The sequence below is a fragment of the Odontomachus brunneus genome, unplaced genomic scaffold, assembly GCF_010583005.1.
Source record: "Odontomachus brunneus isolate Ranch 3 - 2012 unplaced genomic scaffold, Obru_v1 Obru_scaffold_014, whole genome shotgun sequence".
NCBI classification, from domain to species: domain Eukaryota; kingdom Metazoa; phylum Arthropoda; class Insecta; order Hymenoptera; family Formicidae; genus Odontomachus; species Odontomachus brunneus.
Genome location: NW_022639464.1, coordinates 1,849,028 through 1,868,468, shown reverse-complemented (window position 1 = coordinate 1,868,468; position 19,441 = coordinate 1,849,028). Strand labels below are relative to the sequence as shown.

Sequence of the window (19,441 nt, the reverse complement as noted above, 5' to 3'; positions counted from 1 at the left end):
ATATATATATATATATATATATATATATATATATATATATATATATATATATGCATTGTATTATTTATATATATATATGCATTGTAAGTATTGCTCTAAATTATAAACTTTCCACCGCTATATTGTGAAGATAGTCAGTGATTTTGAAGTTTGTGTACATTAGTACACTTGTTACTAATTAGTCTGTATATTAGTTTGTATATTAGTTTTTGTATATTAATCTTTAACATAATTTAATATAATTTAGTATTTAATATCTCATAGTAGTTTTTTTTACTAAAATCTGGTATAATATAAATTTCATATAGTTTAGAAGATATAAAAAATGGAAATTAAAAACAATATATTGGCCTCAAGAAATATCTATAAGAAGTGTCAACTTTAGTTATAGGTATCTGATAAGAAAAGAATTATGCACAATAAAAATCGTTACCTTCAGCGTAAAAGCATAAAAATAACGTGAGAAGTTCGAACAATTTGCGAGATTGCTTTAAAACGTCTCAATAAGATGAATTTCAATTTGTTATATTCCAGTTGTTCTTATTGGTAGCCGCCGTCTGCGAGGCGAAAAGAATAACGAGAGGAGTGGATTATGTTCATTTTCCGAATTTTCGGATGATTTACCACGGTCATGGTGCTACCAGTTATCAAAATGTGCAGGTTGATAATCACGATACTATACCAGTACCTACGAATTATGTAGACCAAGCGGAGATTCATGACCTGGAACACGCATATCATCACACAGCTATCGTTCCGATCGAGGAGTCTCATAATGAAATAGATCACGTCGATGTAGCCGATGAAGGTAAATCGAAAGACAGATACACAGAAAGAATAATTTAGTTGAATCAAATAAACGCTTCTTTGGAATAGTCCAAATGAATTTTTTGATTTATCAAACAAAATTTTGTTTGAAGCGACAAAAATATTTATTTGCGGCTTAGTTCCAAAGAAATATTTTTTTTTGTGTCAACCAAATAATTTGTTTGGACTATTCTAAAGAAAAATTTATTTGATCAATAAATCGTTCTCTCTGTGTAAGTTGTACACAATAATTCGAATTAGCATATAAAATATTAATTTAATGCATAAAAAATATATCATTATAAATTGCACATTTTTCTCTCATGTTGTAACTGCATTAAACATACTTAAAAGCAAAATAGAGCAAATGGAAGAATAAGTTTTTAATAATTATATGAATTAAGCGTGCTAACAGAAAGCAGAGAATGATTTAACGTGTTTATTTTAGTGCCTTATGAGGAGTATAGTGTCGCTGACATTGAGCACAAGTCCGACGTACTCGAGCATTATCTCAATCACTACGACGATGAACAAAATTACGAATTTTATCTACAAAAGTAGTTTAGAAAGCATTATACTCAGTGGAGAATCTTTTCTGATATTTCCATTGGTTGATATATACTAAAATTAAGCCATAGCAATATGAAAGTCTCAGGTATTATACAGATTTACTGTGTGTTGCCAAAATAATCGGTTAAAAATTAATCAAAGAATGTCTCCACATCGATACCGATTGTTGCGAAAATAATGGTCCACAAGCCAGCATAAAAGAAAATAGTTGCAAGCGTGATTTGCAATCTTTTTATTTTGTCTTGCTCTCTTATATCCAATATAGATATATATGTATAGGATGATATATAATAATTTATGTAAATAACATTATTATAATGAAAACAACAACGTGGTAATCTTGTGCTAGGCTCTCGTTTAATCTTTATTTACAACCCTATGTGATCACATACGCACGTACGCACGCATACATACACACACACAACACACACATACAAACGCACGCACGTACGCACGCACGCACACACGCATGCACACACGCACACACGCGCGCGCACACGCGCTTACATTCGTGCGAGAGCGTCGCCCTGCCAAAGGGTGCTCCTTACGATCATGGCTGAAAATTGTACGATCTCGAGATTCTAACTCTCTAATACTCTAATTATAATCAGCAGTCACGAGAATTATCGGTTAAGTGATCCGATCGTGAGAGCATCTTTCAACTTAAAGTATGTATGGTCTAAGAACCGTCACTAAAACAGCGAAAAGTTTCCTCTCGGAATTAGGCGTCGACTCACGAACACATACAACACTTTCACACATACATACTCATACACATTTTCCTCTTCGATAGACTTCGACAATAGTGTTAACAATCGAAAAATATGTATTTCGACGTTTATCGGGCGGTGAATCTCTCCCACCGTTTGATCAATCCCGATTGTTATATATATATATATATATATATATATATATATATATATATATATATTATGTACGAATATATACCTAATACTTGACTAGAGATCACTTTTGTTAATTTTATTGACTCCCTCAATAACCTAGGTACTCGGACAGTATGGAGACACGAGATGTTTGTTTATATAAAAAAATATTCGACTGAATGAATTAGAAACGTTAGTGTGGTTTTGCTCGTTTGTCTCTGCTTCTCACAACGCGCGACATTTGTCGGCAGATACGAGAACGATAGCTAACGAAGCTTGATCCCAATTCCAAGTATAATTAACGATAATAGTAAATTGTCTGAAAACAGTCCTCGTTTTCGTAGCGCATTTCTACTATGGAGGAGAATCGCGGAGAAATTCGGCTGACACTCGTTACACGTAGAATTCAGTCTTAGGTTCCAGTTCCATTTCTTCGTCCTTGTACATGTCCACAATCTGTAAAAGTCATTTGTATAATTAAACCAATCAACTCGGAAAGTAAATTTGTTATTGTACTGAAGTAAATTAATATTAACAAATGCTTGCTTGAATTGAATTCTTACATTGACTAATTAGCTTTTATCTTATTATTAAAGAGATTGATATGCAACAATAAAAAATTACTTCAGTTTAATATGATTGCATTGTAATATCATATGCATGTTTAATTTATCTTTAAAATAAATCTTTACATATAAATATCATAAATTATAGGAAAATAAAATGAAATAATACTTTAAAAAACAGTTTATTAAGAAAATATTATATATAAAGTATAATTGTTGTATAAAGAAGAAAGAGAAATATAATAAATAAGTTTTATAAATTTAATGAAAATCATGAAGTTTTTACTCTCTATTTTCTATAAAGCAAGAAATATATACTGTAAATTAAATTAGATCTCCCAATAAAATTTGACATAATATTGTAGGTTTATTGATTAATACATTTGGGATCCTCAAAGTTTACCGTTAAAATAAAATTTGGGGACGTTTAAATTTTTTAAAATCTTTCCATAATCGACTTAACAGTAACAATGTAAGTATTATGCCAGATATCAGTCTTGAAATATAAAGGAGCTTTTAATGATTAATATTAGAACGCCAGTTTTACATATATTATTATAATCTAAGTTAATATGTAAGCGCAGAACAACTGTCCATACAAATTCCACAAAACTATACTATCGGGAAGAATGTTAGCCTAGCGAGAGTCTGCTGCCTTACCGCGTTCATATCTTTCTGCAGCTCCTCCAACTGCTTCTCGTGGATCACCTTGAGTTTCTCCTTCTCTCTATTCTGAATCATTTGAGCGACTTTACGCTCCTCCATGAACTTCTTCGTGTTGTTCTGCTGCTTTTCTCTAAGCCTGCCCTCTTTAATCCCACGTGTTTTCAGAGTCTTATCATTCATCACTTCCCTCATGCTTTCCACCGATAATCTTGCTTGCCGTGCGTTCATATCCTTGATCTCGCGCTCGTGTCGCGCGGTCAGTTGCTTCTGCTGTGCCAACTGCGCGGTTCCGCACAATTTGCATAGTTGTGTCCGTCGCTCTTCCAGATGTCCACGAACCAGATCGCGTTCTTCTCGTCGTTGCCTGTCGGCTAGACGAGACCATTGAGTCGTCTGCTCGGTAACGGCGCGACGAACGATAGTGTCTCTTGAAATTTCCGCTTTGCTGCAACAATTTTATCAGAAAAAATTTATATTTATTGGTTTTACCATTATCAATAGTTTTGTATCAGTTAGTCTTCAAAAGTTCTATATAAAAAACATCAATTTTGAGATATTTAATGCTTAGATTTAAATATTTAATGATTAAATAAACACTTTTTGCATAAATATAATAGAGAATTCAAATCACAAACACAAATTGTACAGAGATTAACTACTAACTTTTTGCCTTTAATAATCTTCTCTATAGCGACGCAATGTTGCTTTTGGATTGTAAGTTTTTCTTTGTGGTGCCTTTTTCTTAACGATTCCAATTCTTTTTGTTGCTTCCGTAATACTTTTTGGTAACCTTTTTCTTGCCTCAGAGTATCCAAAGTAATTGGATCGAACTTCATTTCCTCTGCAGAAGTAAAATGTTATAAGTACGAGTCCGGTGCTAAATTGGCAATTTCCGCATTTTGCAATTTACCTCTCGGTTTAGTCGCTTCGTGATGCGCAACCGCGTCCACGTTGTTCTTGCTGTCGCTCTCTTCGATTCCCAGGCCGCGCATTTTGTTCTGCGACATACTTTCGGTTTTTCTAAATGCTCGCGGTGCCGTTAAGGCGTCCATAAATTCTGAAAAAAATTTGAATAGTTTTGAACATAACACGCAATTAATTTTATGCAGTTAACATGTTATTTAAGATTAATTTATAACGTATATTGACTAAATTAATCCTTTTATATCTTTATATCTAAATTAAGTTTAATATTAAAGATTTATAAAATTAACTTTGTTAAGTTAAAAGTTAATTATGCAAAGCAATATATTTTTTGTATAATTAACTCTTTAATCATAAATCTAACTTGTGTGAAAAAAATAGTTTTTTATAAGAAAATGATGTTTCGAGCTAAGAATTCCATAAAGGAAAAAGCACTGGTGCTCAGAGAGACGAAATAAATTTCTATTGGCAATATTTTTAATTTTTTTTATTTCACGTTGCAAGTAGCATCCGCAATGACTTTAATATTTTGATGAAAGAAAATTATTTTAATTTGTGTACAAAAATTAATAAGTCAAAACTAATGCGTTTTAAAATAACGAGTTTAAATTAAAAGTTTTTAACATTCCAACTTTTTAACTTAACTGATAATTGATTAACTAGTTACTACCAAATCTCTACTTATACTTTAAATATATAAGTATATGTATAAATTGAGAATACAAAAGAGAATGAAACCAAGCATATTCAAGACATTTTGATAAGAAAAAAGTAAGTTTAATTTAAATCATATATGTATTCCTCGAGGTATCCAAACGTAATATATCTAAATAAAAAGAATATCATATATTTATTGAATTATTTATAATCATGCGATCAAATATAACTGAGATATGCGACATTGATCTTACCTTGGAAACCGTCCGGCACGTAGATCTTGATGTCAATGTTACAAAACAACATAGGCAGAGACATGGGAAAATTGGCCTCGGTTCGCAATGCAATGTGTCGATATCCGGCCTGCAAGCCGTCCAAGGGAACAAGTCTTTGTCCAAGCAGTTTGCCGTTTGACTCATCGTATACAGCAAATCTCAAACAAGCCAAATCTGGTAGAACGACTTTCCTAAAGAGGAAAGGCTCTTCATTATAAACAGGGTTTAATCCGTTGGCGGGAACCACTCTGGTGCGAAATTCCTTTCGTATCGTGTCGGTTGGTAGACCGTACATTTCGACTTCCACATAAGTTCCAACTTTCTTGTCAGATAAGAATTGGCCTGCTATTACCTGTTAAAACACATTAAGATAAATGTATTAATAAATGAACTATAAAAGCAAATTTTTCGCAAATAAATTTTTTAAACTTTTAAAAATTTAATTCAGACAATACTTAATCCTTTTCCCGTATGATTATATATCTTGGCACATACAGTACAAATTATACAGTCTGTAAAGGTCTGTTTGGCCGTGAAAATTGTTGCTAATTTTGCAGAGAAGAGAACGCAATTAATTCGAAATTATTATAATAATCAGAAGTAAATATTTGAATAAAATCATAACGTATAAATGGGTATTTCTTAAAACAGACTTATTTTAAACACGTTGCATTGTTGTAATAGCATCGCAAAGTATATATTAGATGTCTGCATTATGTTCAGCATTTTTGTCCATCTGGGAACTTTGAATTACTATAACTTTGTTGAAAATCAATATTTTTGGACATATATTTTTTCGGCAAAATATGAAAATCTTAATTACAAGATACGCAAAAAAATTAAAATTTGCAAACAGATTAGCGCTATTTTGAAATTTTCCTGTAACTTTTACGAAAATTGGTGAGCGATCAAATATTTGCTCGGATCTCACAGATACAACATTGTACGCGGAGAGTCAATTGAATATCGAGAAATAAAATATATAAAAGTTGCAATAATAAATATCTCTAAATAATAAATATATCTAAATGATAAATATCTTGCACGCAATATAATTTATTTCTTAAAAACAGATGAAAAGTTTTAGGATATGTTCTCAAGTCTATCGAGATATTTGATGATTGATATTTTGTTGTGAAAAGGAAAGACGTACTTGAACACTGCATTGTGTGGCGATTACTCCGTCCACAGGACTCTCAGCGAAAGGATCGAAACTCCTGTCGGCGCGTCTCATAAAATCCGGCTTTAATAAGTAGCCCGAGGAGCCGTTGTACTCGAACTTGCCTTGATTCAGTTGCATGGGCAAATCCGCGGTCTGGAAGTTCAGCGACACCATTTGGCAGCCAACGTTCCAGAAGACCTGTTTCACGACGATCGATCATTGAGTGACTTCCCTTTTGTATTCGTCGTAGCACAAATTGCAGCCTCTACGTGCTTGTTTACCTGCGGCATATAATTGGAAGAGTCGGCTCGTGTGCCTTTCGGATAAATCCGGCTCATCTGCCGTTTGTTGTAATTTACGAACTCAATGGCCGTCGTCGGTTTCAAGTAGTTGAGACCAGCCGTTTCCGCGAAGGAAGACATGTTGTGATGAATATTCTTCTCTGAAATGGTAATTCGCTTATGATTGCACTGTCGACTGTAAACAACAGTGGATGAGGCAAACGATTCACGTTATGCGGCACGTGATAATAAATTTTCCTTAAGATCTTACAGGAAATTCACTTACGTTCGGCAACATCGAAGCCGGGGAACTTGATAGGCTGTGCATAGTTGACCATGGAGGAAAGCCACGGATGTACGTTGGTGGTACTTCCGGTGTAAGGCAGAGCCGCCACTAGTTCTATACTTTCGCCGAGACCAGCTGGACCGCTGCCAGATTGTTGCTGTTGAATGCTGGCCACTGACGTTACCGAGTCGACGGAAAAACTATCTTCCTGAAAGGAGAAGATATCGCTGTTTTTTTAACGGAGGAACCACGGATATCAAGTTTGATTAAAAGTGAAGGGGGCACTATCATCTCCAATCTCAGGATTATAATGAGAGTTACCTTTACCGGTTGCTGTTCTACGACGACGGCGACGGAAGGCGGCGCGCTGGCGTCTTCCTTGACCTCGTCCTCAATCACAAATTGACCTTGCTTAAAGAGCTCCAGTTCCTGCTTCTCGACCTCGGGCTTTAGGCGCTTGTTCTTGATGATAATCTTGCGTTTTAGCATGCTGGGCGGCGGTAACGGCACTCCTGGCTCCAGCTGTTTTAGTGATATCCGTGAGTGCACTTAAAACCACATGTTCGAAAAGGCCATACGATTTTGCATGATCGATTTATCGAGTGCGAGTCTATGCAAAGCATTATTTATGAGCGATACGCATATTTATATCTGCTATATTGACCCGTTTGATGTGAGTCGAAAAGTAAGAAAACATTTATTCCATGAGTATGAAATGGTATAGTAATGTTATATTGATATTACAATTTTTCACTCAACAATGTAAGTGCAATATAACACTTGTTGTACATAACAGTTACATTGTTGAGAGAGAAGTTATAACATTAATGTAATGTCACTGTTAAACAATGTTCACTGGATAACAATTACTTGGCGAATCGTTTTGCGGAAACCGACATCACCAAATATTTTACGGTATTTACAGTATTAATATCAACTTACTGGATATTCCTTCAGTGATTCCTTCAATAATAGATCACCCAGTATTTCGTCACAGTATTTGGCCAATTTGTATTGCTGCTTCTTACTACAGTGATTTTCAAAGCTGAGAATCACTGGATATTCCGATGTAACGAAGGCCGTGTCTCTAACCGCGTATATAACTTCTTTGAATAGAATATCGGTGCACATGGCTTTGCCGTGAGTGATTATTGGTTCCTCGTCTTCCCCTTTGCCGTCCCAACAATCCAATTCGACGCATCTTTAAATTTGGATCGAAAACAAAAAGCTAGAAATAGTAATTATGCCAGTAATCGTCGGTTAACGACAATAGCATAAATATAATATCGACATAAATACAAGTACGGCATCTCCAAAACAAGCATTGCAGTCTGCTAAAAACGTTTCATTACTTTTGCCGCTTCACGTTACGATTAAGAAATGAAAGATAATCCAATAAGAAAGTCGACGATCGATTTAATATCGAGCTATAATATTACATAAAGTCAAATATAGACATTGGCAATCTAGCGCAATCGCCTTGGTTATAAATATTCAGCAGTTATTGGCATTCGCCAGGATATATACATGGAAGATTTGGCTATCATCCATCTTCTTCGCCTAAATACAATAGCACACTTTACCTGCATCCGGCAAGTAGAACTTGTCTGTACATTTCGACGCTGCTCCTCCCGCCAAATTGTCGTCCGCTCAGGTACGTGTTGTGACTCGAATTGATATAGTAGTGCGCCAACGGTTGGTCCATATCCATATAAACGTCCAGTCTGTCGAGAAAAACCGGTGCGTTCTCGTCGGACATCAGGTACCTTATGAAGCCATCTTTCGTCATTGTTTCTGGAATCGCGATCACTTCTGAAGGAGCCCGCCTTGTATTTGTGTATTTATTTCCTGTTTTTCTTTTGTGCTTCCGATATTTAAGTGGTTTCTCATGCATATGATAAAGGAAGAAGAGGACGAACATCCAAGGCCACGAAATATTCCGTCGAAGTAAAACGATTTATTTATGAAGCTCTTACTTTCATTGCGCGCAACTTCGTTCTGCTCGTAATCATTGATGATCTCCAGCGCTCGTTTCTCATCATAGAAGGGATAGAGAATTTCGTTCAGGGTCGGATCTCTTTGCTTCTCGTTGAGGAAGGTAATCAGTTGCTCCAGATTAATCGTATCAGCTTTACCCTGTGTTCTGCAATTTTCAACAGAGATATACAGGCTTGCTTCACAGCCATTTAAACACTTCGTATATCCGTCCCGAGTACTCACATAGATTGAAACAATTCCTCAATGTCATTTCTTGGACATATTTTGTGATATAGCGCGTAGAATGCATCAAAGGTAAAATCGTCAGGTTCTATCACGTCGTTCTAAGCATACGGAAAGTATTTGCAGTGTTTTCGTAATGGATAAAAATGCCATCGATAATCTATTCTGCTAATTATCGAAATACCTTTCCGCTAGGTAGGCCTAAGTCAGAGAGACACTGGTAAACTAGCTTTTCCGTTTTGCCGGACGCGAAAGTTCTCGCGACCACTTTCACCGGAACTTTTCCGTTAGGGTCCACCAACATCCTGAGTCGCATCCAGCTGAAATAGCACGAAGATAGTTCCTTTATTCATTTTACAAGTTTATTTTAAGGTAATTACATTATGAAACGAAGTTCATAAGAATTTAAAAACTTGTACTTCACTACGCAGTAAAACATTATATAACTCTGTTCATGCAAATAGAAAAAGATTCGAGAAAAAGACTATTCGAGAATTAAGACATTTGCAAATAAAATTGATTTCATTTAGTACATGTTCTTGGAGAGTAGCATGCTATAATTTTATTTATATTTATATTTTTATTATATTATTTTTATTATATTTTTATTATATTATTTATATTTATATATTTATTACATTTATATTTATATTTATTATTTATATTTATATTTATATTTTATTTTATATTTATTTTTAATATCTTCTAAACATATATATGAGATTTTGATGAAAAAATTTTCTTTCTACCATGATATTAAAGATTAATATTATATATATTATACATAAGTTTCATAATTATTGGCCATATTGTTTTTAAAATACAGAGGTGGAAAATCCATAATTTATAGTAACATTCTAAATACATATATATACATACATACATATATATATATATATATATATATATATATATATATATACACCTCTTTTCATTATCTGTAAATCTCTATTAGATAAACTGATACATAAAATGAAGGACTCATAAAAAAATATAAAAAATAACAGTTTTCTCACATTTGTAACAATGTATGTATACATATTTATCTCAATTCCACTCAAATTAACGGTGATACTTAAATAGGAAAATAAATGTATAGAAACGTAATTTTGTTTGATAAATAATGAATTCACATAAGTATAACGCCTTTGATATGTCATTGAAAATATAAGTGTCACGACACTTAGCGATATAACTACCTTAATATACAAATAAATATATATGAGTCAGCAATATATATTTTTGTTAATTTTAACGCATTGCGATATCATAAATTTTGTTAAGTTACTGAGGTGCCATGAGGTTTGCATCAAGATGACATTTAAAAATAGATCAATTTAACTTAGAATTTACATATACACATGTACACACATACAAAAGAATGATTTTTAATAAAATTAATTTATGAAGGCAAAATCTCATTTTTTATATTTAACTACTTAAAGATTATTAATAGCAACGTTTTTACAATGAAACATCGATACGTGGTAGTTATTATTAACTATTAATTACTAATAATCAATTGTTATTAATAATACCACGGATCTGCTAAAGCATTCAGTAGCATGTATTAAAGGAGTCAAACAAATATAAAAATATCTTTTACGTCAGATCTTAAAAAAAGTGGAGTTACATCGAAACGCATATATCGGTCATGGTACATTAAAAGCTAATTATTCCACAGAGGTACACAGCGTTATTGTTTACAGACGTTAGTGCAAGCGTATATACATACAGATGTATACATATGCATTGACAAACTTACTGTTTCTTCAGGCACGTGAGCGGACAAACGTTGTTCGCTTTGACGTTGTGCGTAATCGATCGCACGCCATCCAGCCATACCTGTGACGACATAAAAAAAATTATATATAATACAGTTTGTTCTTTTTACGGAACACGCGAAAAGATGCACAGAGCTGTACCACGAGAAATACGTAACATTAAGTCACATAAATCAGCAGTAAATATATTGTCAGTCGTCATATTGTAATTGCAACGTAGTTGTAAATAAGTAAATGACTAACGCTGTTTCCAGTTACTCTTACAAAATAAACGATAATAGCTTTACAGATAATTCTATCGTATGCTAAATGCTAAATATGCTAAATGTTTTAGCAAAATGGCAATATGCTAAATGTTTTAGCAAAAATAAAGCGCCCTTCTAAAATTTAAAATTCTTAAAAGATATATAAGACGATTTTAATAAAATATTCCTATGTCTCTCTCTTATAATTATATCTAATAATCACATAATCTTATAATCACATTCTAATAATCTAACAATATCAGAAGTCGGCAGGAGAACTTAACTGATTGAATTAATAATCACACATTCCTTTCTTTATTATTTATCTCTCTACAGTTACATAATTAATTTCCTATTTAATTTGTCTTTTTCACGCTTACTTTTTAAGCTCTTCAAAATTTTTGAAGGTGGTTTATTTTTTGTAGGTTTCTTATTTTCTGTTTTTAATTATTTACTATAGTTTTTTTCAGTCAGTTAGAAAAAGTGTGTTTTCAAGTGGGTTAAAAATAAAAATTTTGTCTTGTATCTCTAGATATTTACGCATTTTCAAAGAAATAATGGAACTATTTAATTCCTAGGTCGTCCGCATAAATATAATATAATGATACCGATTTAGAAACTATGTAGATAATGTACTGAAGCTAATGAAATGTACAAGCTAATAAAATTTCATCTCAATACCTGTAACGGTTTTTGAGAATTGAAGAACATACAAATAAACAAGTATATGCGAAAAATAAACTGAGAGGCTTCTTTTTTTGAAATCAGTTAAAAATGTATTCAAGTTATTTCCGTATCACTTGCCAATGTGGCAGCCGATGATAAAAATTCTTGGAGAACGATTCGCGTAAGCAGCAAACGGAGCAAGAGGCAAGTATTAATAACGTAGACGGTATCAGTGATAATAACCGAAAAGTTTCGTGCACAGCGCAATTGCGATTACGTTCACGTGATTACATGGAAGTCACGACAAGCGTGGCTATGGAACATTCATTTCAGTAACAATGATAATCCTAAATGTTATATCGTTGTCGTATCAGACAGTCGATACTTTACTTGATCGATAAGTCTAACGACACATGAACGGCACGCTTCCGCCATTATCGCGATTAGTGTTCGCGTGTGTTACCTTGGCTGTGGCAGAATCCGGACACACAACATGCTGATAATTAATGTTGGTGTAATCGACACCAGAACAGATGGTGAGACTTTTCTCGTCTAACTGTTCGCCATGCTTGCTAACCAGCTTGTCGTATAACTTTGGGTCCTATTTGAAACACGCCTATTAGTACAATATAAGAATGAAAAAAAATGTACCCAGTAAGCAAAAAATCACTCATATATTACTACAACGATATTTAATAACATTTTCTAACATATGATTTCAATTTTACATCAATATCACTACGAGTAACTTCGATACTTTAATATTTATAAGACATTTTTGCAATATACAAAAAGAGACCATATTATCTGATAATATTTTCGAAATATTTTTAAATTATTAAGTGAAAACACGTTCAAGAGATAAATATAAAAACAATATTTCAAGATCTAATTATCATATCTAATTATCATATCTAATTATCATATTAATCTAATATTCTTTGCAAGGTTGAGAAGTAATGCGTTATTTATAACGTCGTTATTGCAACAAAATTATTTTTTTTTGGTAACTATTTAGTAAAGATGTTATTTTCTTCATCTGCAATAAAAATAGTAGCGTTGTTACATTTTACGGTAAAATAACGGAAATAATAGTTACTTTTATCGTCATTTCATAATGTATTTCTCGGAAAATTAAAGAAAAGATTGTTATAGATTGTTATAGACTTGATTGTTTGTTGACAGATTGTTATTCATTAGTAGTAGATATACAGTTGGATTTAAATTAAAAATCATTCGTCAATTTAATTAACATGTATTTTGTAATTTCAAATGAAGAAATAATATTCATTAAGTCATTCTGGAGAACAACTAACAAAGAAGAAACATAATATAATATTTAATTCTATTTAATTTTATTTGTTTTTATTGCAAAGAATTAATAATTTCCAGTTGTTTACATCCAAAATTTAAATGAAATTATTCAACTGAAAAAAGCAAAAACTTTCCGGCTATTTAAAAAACTTACTAGAGACTTGATCAAGCAAAAGAAAAAGTTTTGTAAACACTGATATAAATTCCGATGACAACAACGATGACACACACACTGTTTTGTTTTTCATCGGTTATATAAAGTGACACAGAATAAATACGCACAAAAAGAATTGTAACAGTTCCTAAAATCAAATCAAAATATTCTAACGTCTAAATGTTAAATATTATTCAAAAATTAATAAAATTCATTATTAAAAAATATAGCATTGTTCAAGAAGTTCATTTGTTAAATGGTGGTTTAACGTTGGGAACTTTGTACTAACATCAGAAAGGAGTTATTTATATGACGATGTTATGGAACATTAACTTCTGTTAAAAATTAATAAAACATATCGTTCAAAATTCGATGAAAAGAAAACAATTTGTAAAACTACAATATATTACCCAATGTTTGATTTTTTTTCAATAATACAAGGAATGATTAAAAAGTATATAAAATATATAATAATAAATATAATAATAAATATATTTAAAAATACACTGAGGAAAAGATTTAGTAATAATCATCAAGCCTAGATAATAGTTATCAGATGCTTTGGTAAAATAGTTACAATCGTTATAAATATTACAAATAATTTTTATCTAAATGCGCGCGCATGTAGATGAATATAATTAAATGAATAGTGAATATAATATAATAATATAATTAAATAATTAAACAAAATTAAATATTTACAAATAATCTTAGCAAATCTCTATTGTCAAGACTTAACATCTGCTAAAATTTGCTATTACTAATTTATATATTAATAATACGTATCGTCAAATAATTTGTTAAATAAAGCCGTATTATGTTTAGCAATACTTACACTTTGTGTGATAAATATACGAAATGTGACCAATAATCTGATAATAGTCAATCTCTTTAATAACTATTATCAAATTATTTGCTATTGTTTATCAAACCAATTAATTAATTTAACTAAATGAAGAATTTGTTTGACTGAGAGAAAAAAATAGGTCTCGTAACTATAAAAATATAGTCACATAATAACTCAACTATTCTTTATCATGGAATTTAAAAACAATAGTTAACTATTAACCAACAGTTAACAATAATTAACTGAACAACAGAAATAAAAACACTATAAACGACAGTATAAAAATATACAACAATATAAAAATGTAGTTTTGACAATAAAACCACTGAATACTATTTATGTATAGTTATATTTTTAAGTTATTATAAAAAGATTTTTTTTAACTATAGACAATTATGGTGTTTTACGTTAACTGAACCATAGAAAATTGTTAATGTCCTATGTGTCCACGTCATTATAGTTGCCGCAACTATTTTTTCTTAAGCTGCAAAGTAATACTGACAATAGTCATAATAATCACAGAACTATAGTTCTTTTCACTTCATTTCCATGTTCATGATAAAAATAACAATTTAGTTATTAGTAAATAGTTCTTATAACCATAGTATTGTATTTGCCATTATTACACATAGTTCATTATACTATGTATATTAGTTACAGATATAATATTCATATAGTTGATACCATTATGGTTATCACGACTACAGATTTTTCTTTGTGTGTAATCATGTTGTAATTACTATTAGGCGATTGCTACATATTACTATATAATTTCATACTAATTACTAAATATTGCATTAAAACGCCTAACTAAATGCATTTGTTAATTATTATAAGACTTTTCTTTCAGTATATAAGTATTTTTCATGCGCAATTTAATCCTGTTTTAGCGCAAAGCAGAAGTAAAGGAAATTATAACGAGTGTTATTCGTTACATTCAGGTATCTGTAACGCGTTACTTTATTAATCGCTAACGAGTTATTTTTTGTAGAAAAAAATGGCAACTGTGGCACGTTACTTTTATGAAGCAATTTACCCAACCTTAGTTTTTTGTTTACTGAGTACAAGATCTACAGGAATTTCTGAAGAGACTGTTACGGCTAGCTTCGATGAGTTCAAGTTCTTATCTCATATTAAAGCAGTAAAACAATTCGCTTACCTTCGGGATTCCTCCGGCCCTAATGTCGCTCACTTGACACAACTCCACAACGTCGCCATCCTGCGGGGAGAAGAGATAAGAAGAGAAATAAGAAGAGAAACGAAAACGCTCGTTCAAAATGGGCACCTCGCTCCGTTGTTCGAATGAACAAAAGGACGGGTACAGTTGAAGGAAAGCTCACCTTTCCCTCGCTCTGCCAATAAATAAAGAAGCCATATTCGTCGACCTTGAACACACAATTCAACTCGATTTCCGTGTTGTCCTTTTCCTCTGTCCAGCGATCGAAAACGCAACCGCTACGGAGCGCTTCCGGCACCTCGATCTGCCAACTGAACTCGAACTTCTTCGTCATCTCCGCGGCGTTCCACCGACTTCCGGCAAACTCAGCCCAGATACGGCGTTTCCCGGTTCTGTCAACAAGAATCGGTGTCGCGTTGAAAGCGTCGAGGCTTTCCTCGAATGCCTTCTTCACACTTTACGGCATCAAATATCTCAAAAGATATCTGTTTCATATCAAAGTCGTTAAAAATCGACAGTTATGCCTCGTATTCACCAAATCATAAATCGCGCGCCGATGAATTAGAATTGCGTATTCTGGCGAATAAATTGGCTATTACGCGATGTCGTAAATATTCAAGCTTATACACCGATGTTTATTCAATGTCTATTTATAGATCTTACTCACACCATTTCTGATCGGGAAATTAGCCGAATTTTGATAAATAATAATTTTCGCAAGAAAATATTGAATCAAGCCAAATTTGATTAAAATAACTATCCTAAGCCAAATTTGATTAAAATAACTATCCTAAGTTACGTTAAGTGCATTCATTGCAGCTACTGTTCTTTGATAATAAAAAAGGCGGTTAAGTTTAATGAATGAAACAAGGTCTTTTCTTCACAACGCAGCGACGCGAAATACCTCCTGATGTTAAAAATAAGAGACCTTAAAATAAAACACCTTTAGTGCAAATTGGAACGTGTAGTGCTCGCTATAGTTATTACACGGGAATTCTAAATGACTGACGCTATACCGACTATCGTAACTCAGATGTCTAAGGCGTCGTAAAGCAAAATTTGGCTATCTGGTGCGCGGCGTACGTATTATTTGCGACGAGATCGCGTTCGCTTTGGAATCAAGTATTCGTAAAAGAACGTTTTATTTCAATCATCGGCTTTTCCTGTTAATGGCGGATGTCACAGATTTTGGATAATCGATAGTTCGTCACGCTACAAAGAGCCTTCTAGCATCGTTGCACCGATTAACCTTTGTGGTAAACTTGCGCCAATGTAGGACGAAGCACACTAAAAGTTGTCAAGTGGAGCTTGTCATATCCAGGGAAGTTTCGTTGCATCTGCACAATGTCGTATCGCGCGGCATCACGAATGGAAATATTTACTTATCAATAACGGCAATATTGTAACACTTACAATGTTAAGAACGTCTCTTCCGGGTTGACTTGCTCATTTTAATTAGCGGCTGCGCCTGCAACAAAAGAGATGGGATAAACTTTAAAGTAAATTTTAATTAAAAGTCGCTGTCTATCATATTTACGATGATGCGAAGTTTGTTCGGAAAATGGGCACTGTCAATAATTTTATAATGGAAATCTCAAGGCGATTAAAAATCTCGGTAGATTTTCTGGTATTTTTTAATAGATTATCTTTGAGTTACGTTTAAGTCAATCTTGAACATTGATTTAGCTAAAATGTAAAGTATGTAGAATAAGTGAAGCACATGTATCTTTCTATATTAAGATTACGAAATAAGTTATGATCGTGATTAAAATAACGTGAAGTCTACATCTAGGTATACGATCAATGACGTACATCCGCTACACGAGAGTTAAATATTTCAGTAAATATCTATATATAAGTAGGACGCAGTGTACTAATAACTTTATAGGTCTTAGATATTTTATTAAAAATTATCATATATCGCAATTTATGTTTCACAAATTAGAACGTTAAATTTAGTAAAAATTACGAACATTATATAGGACATTTTTCCTAATATATATATATATATATATGCGAATATATATATTCCATATATATGCGAAAAAAAACATAATAATACTTAAGATAACATGTAAGGCATAATTTAATGGAGATTCTCTGAAAACGAAATCTACTTTCTTCATGCGTAAATCTTTCTGAGAATATGATATAATTAAAAACTGAGAATATGATATAATTAAAATTGAGAGTATCAGACATGCTCCTTTTTCGCATAATTATTCAACTTATATCATTTCATTTTATTACCTAACGTCTTAATTATATTAACGAACAGAGACGTGTTTCTTTCCAAAATAGATTTCGCGCCTCGATTAAATAACTTGATATGTATTGATACGTATCTATCGTGATAGATACGCATTACGATAGACTCACGTAATGATATATATTGCGTATTACGCAGCGTTTAAGAGAGAGTGTAACTTGGAACCCAGATAATGACTTTTCCTCATTAAGTTTACTCGTTTAGCAACGCGCCTTGATTCTAACGTATGTATAAGTTTAAACTGCATATTATAACTTAAAAAGCCGGCTTTTTCTAAATCGTTGATAAAAACAGGAAAAACGGTTTTTTTCGAAAAATTATATATTTTTTTAGAAAAATTGCTGTTTTTGTTATTTTAAAAAATGATATTTTAAGCGAAAATGTTTTATTTTATTTGAAAAGAAAATTATAGTTTTATTTATTTATTTGTAATTTGCTTTTTGTTTCGCTTGTATTTAACATTATCATAAATAAAATGAAAAAGAAAACTTTAAGATCAGAGATTGTAAAGCAAAAATATATTAAAATTAAAGTGTTATCACAAAGTCTCAGGTTTTTTTAATTATTGTTGGTTTTAATGTAATAAGTATCTTCACCAGGGGGGGGGGAAGACATCCTCTGTAATGTTGTAGTCAATAATGGTATAATCGATGTAAAATTGCAATATAATATTAAAAAATATATACAAGATATATATATATATATATATATATATATATATATATATATATATATATATAATTAACTGTCAAATTTTGTCGATAGAATAATACTGATTTTTTGACAGATCATATTCAATCTGTCGTCAGGCTGCTAACAAATTACTTATTAGGTTCATTTACTTTTAATTAAATGCATGCAATTATCTTCTTTACGGAAAGAAGCAAATGTGACATGTTCTAACTAAACACACATGAATTTTTTAAAATAAATTTTTCTACCATTGAGAAGAAACCGAAAAAATCTGCGGAAAAATTTAAAAAACCAATTCTTCTCGCGTTTCCAAAACTACAGTATGTACGCTTCTTGTTATTATTGTTACCAATAATTTAAAGAATGACGCATCTAAATATTTTATAATAGACATACACGAAAAACAAGATTTGGTTGAATTAACTAAGTATCTGGTCGAATATGAATGATCCCGAAATTCCGATGGAAATAACCCGAATTCTGTTTAAGTCAACCAAAAATCTTGTTATCTTAAACAAAATTCGGGTTACTTCAATCGGAATTTCTGGATCGTTCATATTCGACCAGATATTTGGTTAATTCAACCAAACCTTTTTTTCCGTGTACATACACATACATATATATCTTTTTTCGCGTCGAGATATTTATATTTAATTGAAATAACGTAATCGGATTATTTCGTCGTTTATTAAATATGTCGTCACATTATTCAAATTAAAAAATGCATTAAAGTAATTACAAAAGGTGTGGAACAGCATTGAGTGATGGCTTCGTTTCTAAGATCTTTATTAATAGGCGACACGGCATTTCGTTGTTTACGTAAAGGCCAATCTATTATGTATCCTTTAACAGCTTCGATTATTTACGTAAATAACGTAACCTACGGCATCTTTTAAATTAATTAAAAATTAATCAATAAATTGTAAAATATGGATGTTTTTAATATGAAAAATGTAGTTTATAACGTAATGTACTCTCTCTCTCTCTCTCTCTC

The 19,441-nt window shown here is 32.0% G+C and overlaps 2 protein-coding genes across 5 annotated transcripts in view; one reads left to right on the top strand and one right to left on the bottom strand.

Moving 5' to 3' along the window:
* The window catches only part of LOC116841200, a 4,149-nt gene extending 2,699 nt beyond the window's left edge, over nucleotides 1–1,450 (top strand). Inside the window, exons 2-3 of the mRNA XM_032808858.1 lie at nucleotides 535–808; nucleotides 1,256–1,450. Coding sequence (XP_032664749.1) covers nucleotides 535–808; nucleotides 1,256–1,368 — 387 coding nt within the window. The 3' untranslated portion in view covers nucleotides 1,369–1,450. The remainder of the gene's footprint in view (nucleotides 1–534; nucleotides 809–1,255) is intronic.
* Nucleotides 1,451–1,712: 262 nt separating this feature from the next.
* Nucleotides 1,713–19,441, bottom strand: part of LOC116841199 (1-phosphatidylinositol 4,5-bisphosphate phosphodiesterase-like) — a 28,338-nt gene continuing 10,609 nt past the window's right edge. For 3 of the 4 annotated variants that reach the window (XM_032808855.1, XM_032808854.1, XM_032808856.1), the window contains exons 2-20: nucleotides 16,899–16,953; nucleotides 15,649–15,877; nucleotides 15,468–15,527; nucleotides 12,457–12,594; nucleotides 11,064–11,143; nucleotides 9,483–9,618; nucleotides 9,299–9,399; nucleotides 9,055–9,221; nucleotides 8,662–8,872; nucleotides 8,021–8,279; nucleotides 7,400–7,600; nucleotides 7,079–7,286; nucleotides 6,793–6,953; nucleotides 6,503–6,709; nucleotides 5,329–5,701; nucleotides 4,404–4,550; nucleotides 4,157–4,334; nucleotides 3,488–3,938; nucleotides 1,713–2,717 (exon numbers count right to left, since the gene is read on the bottom strand). In XM_032808855.1, coding sequence (XP_032664746.1) covers nucleotides 2,655–2,717; nucleotides 3,488–3,938; nucleotides 4,157–4,334; nucleotides 4,404–4,550; nucleotides 5,329–5,701; nucleotides 6,503–6,709; nucleotides 6,793–6,953; nucleotides 7,079–7,286; nucleotides 7,400–7,600; nucleotides 8,021–8,279; nucleotides 8,662–8,872; nucleotides 9,055–9,221; nucleotides 9,299–9,399; nucleotides 9,483–9,618; nucleotides 11,064–11,143; nucleotides 12,457–12,594; nucleotides 15,468–15,527; nucleotides 15,649–15,819 — 3,312 coding nt within the window. In that variant the 5' untranslated portion in view covers nucleotides 15,820–15,877; nucleotides 16,899–16,953 and the 3' untranslated portion in view covers nucleotides 1,713–2,654. The remainder of the gene's footprint in view (nucleotides 2,718–3,487; nucleotides 3,939–4,156; nucleotides 4,335–4,403; nucleotides 4,551–5,328; nucleotides 5,702–6,502; nucleotides 6,710–6,792; nucleotides 6,954–7,078; nucleotides 7,287–7,399; nucleotides 7,601–8,020; nucleotides 8,280–8,661; nucleotides 8,873–9,054; nucleotides 9,222–9,298; nucleotides 9,400–9,482; nucleotides 9,619–11,063; nucleotides 11,144–12,456; nucleotides 12,595–15,467; nucleotides 15,528–15,648; nucleotides 15,878–16,898; nucleotides 16,954–19,441) is intronic. The other variant, XM_032808857.1, reaches the window with a different exon arrangement.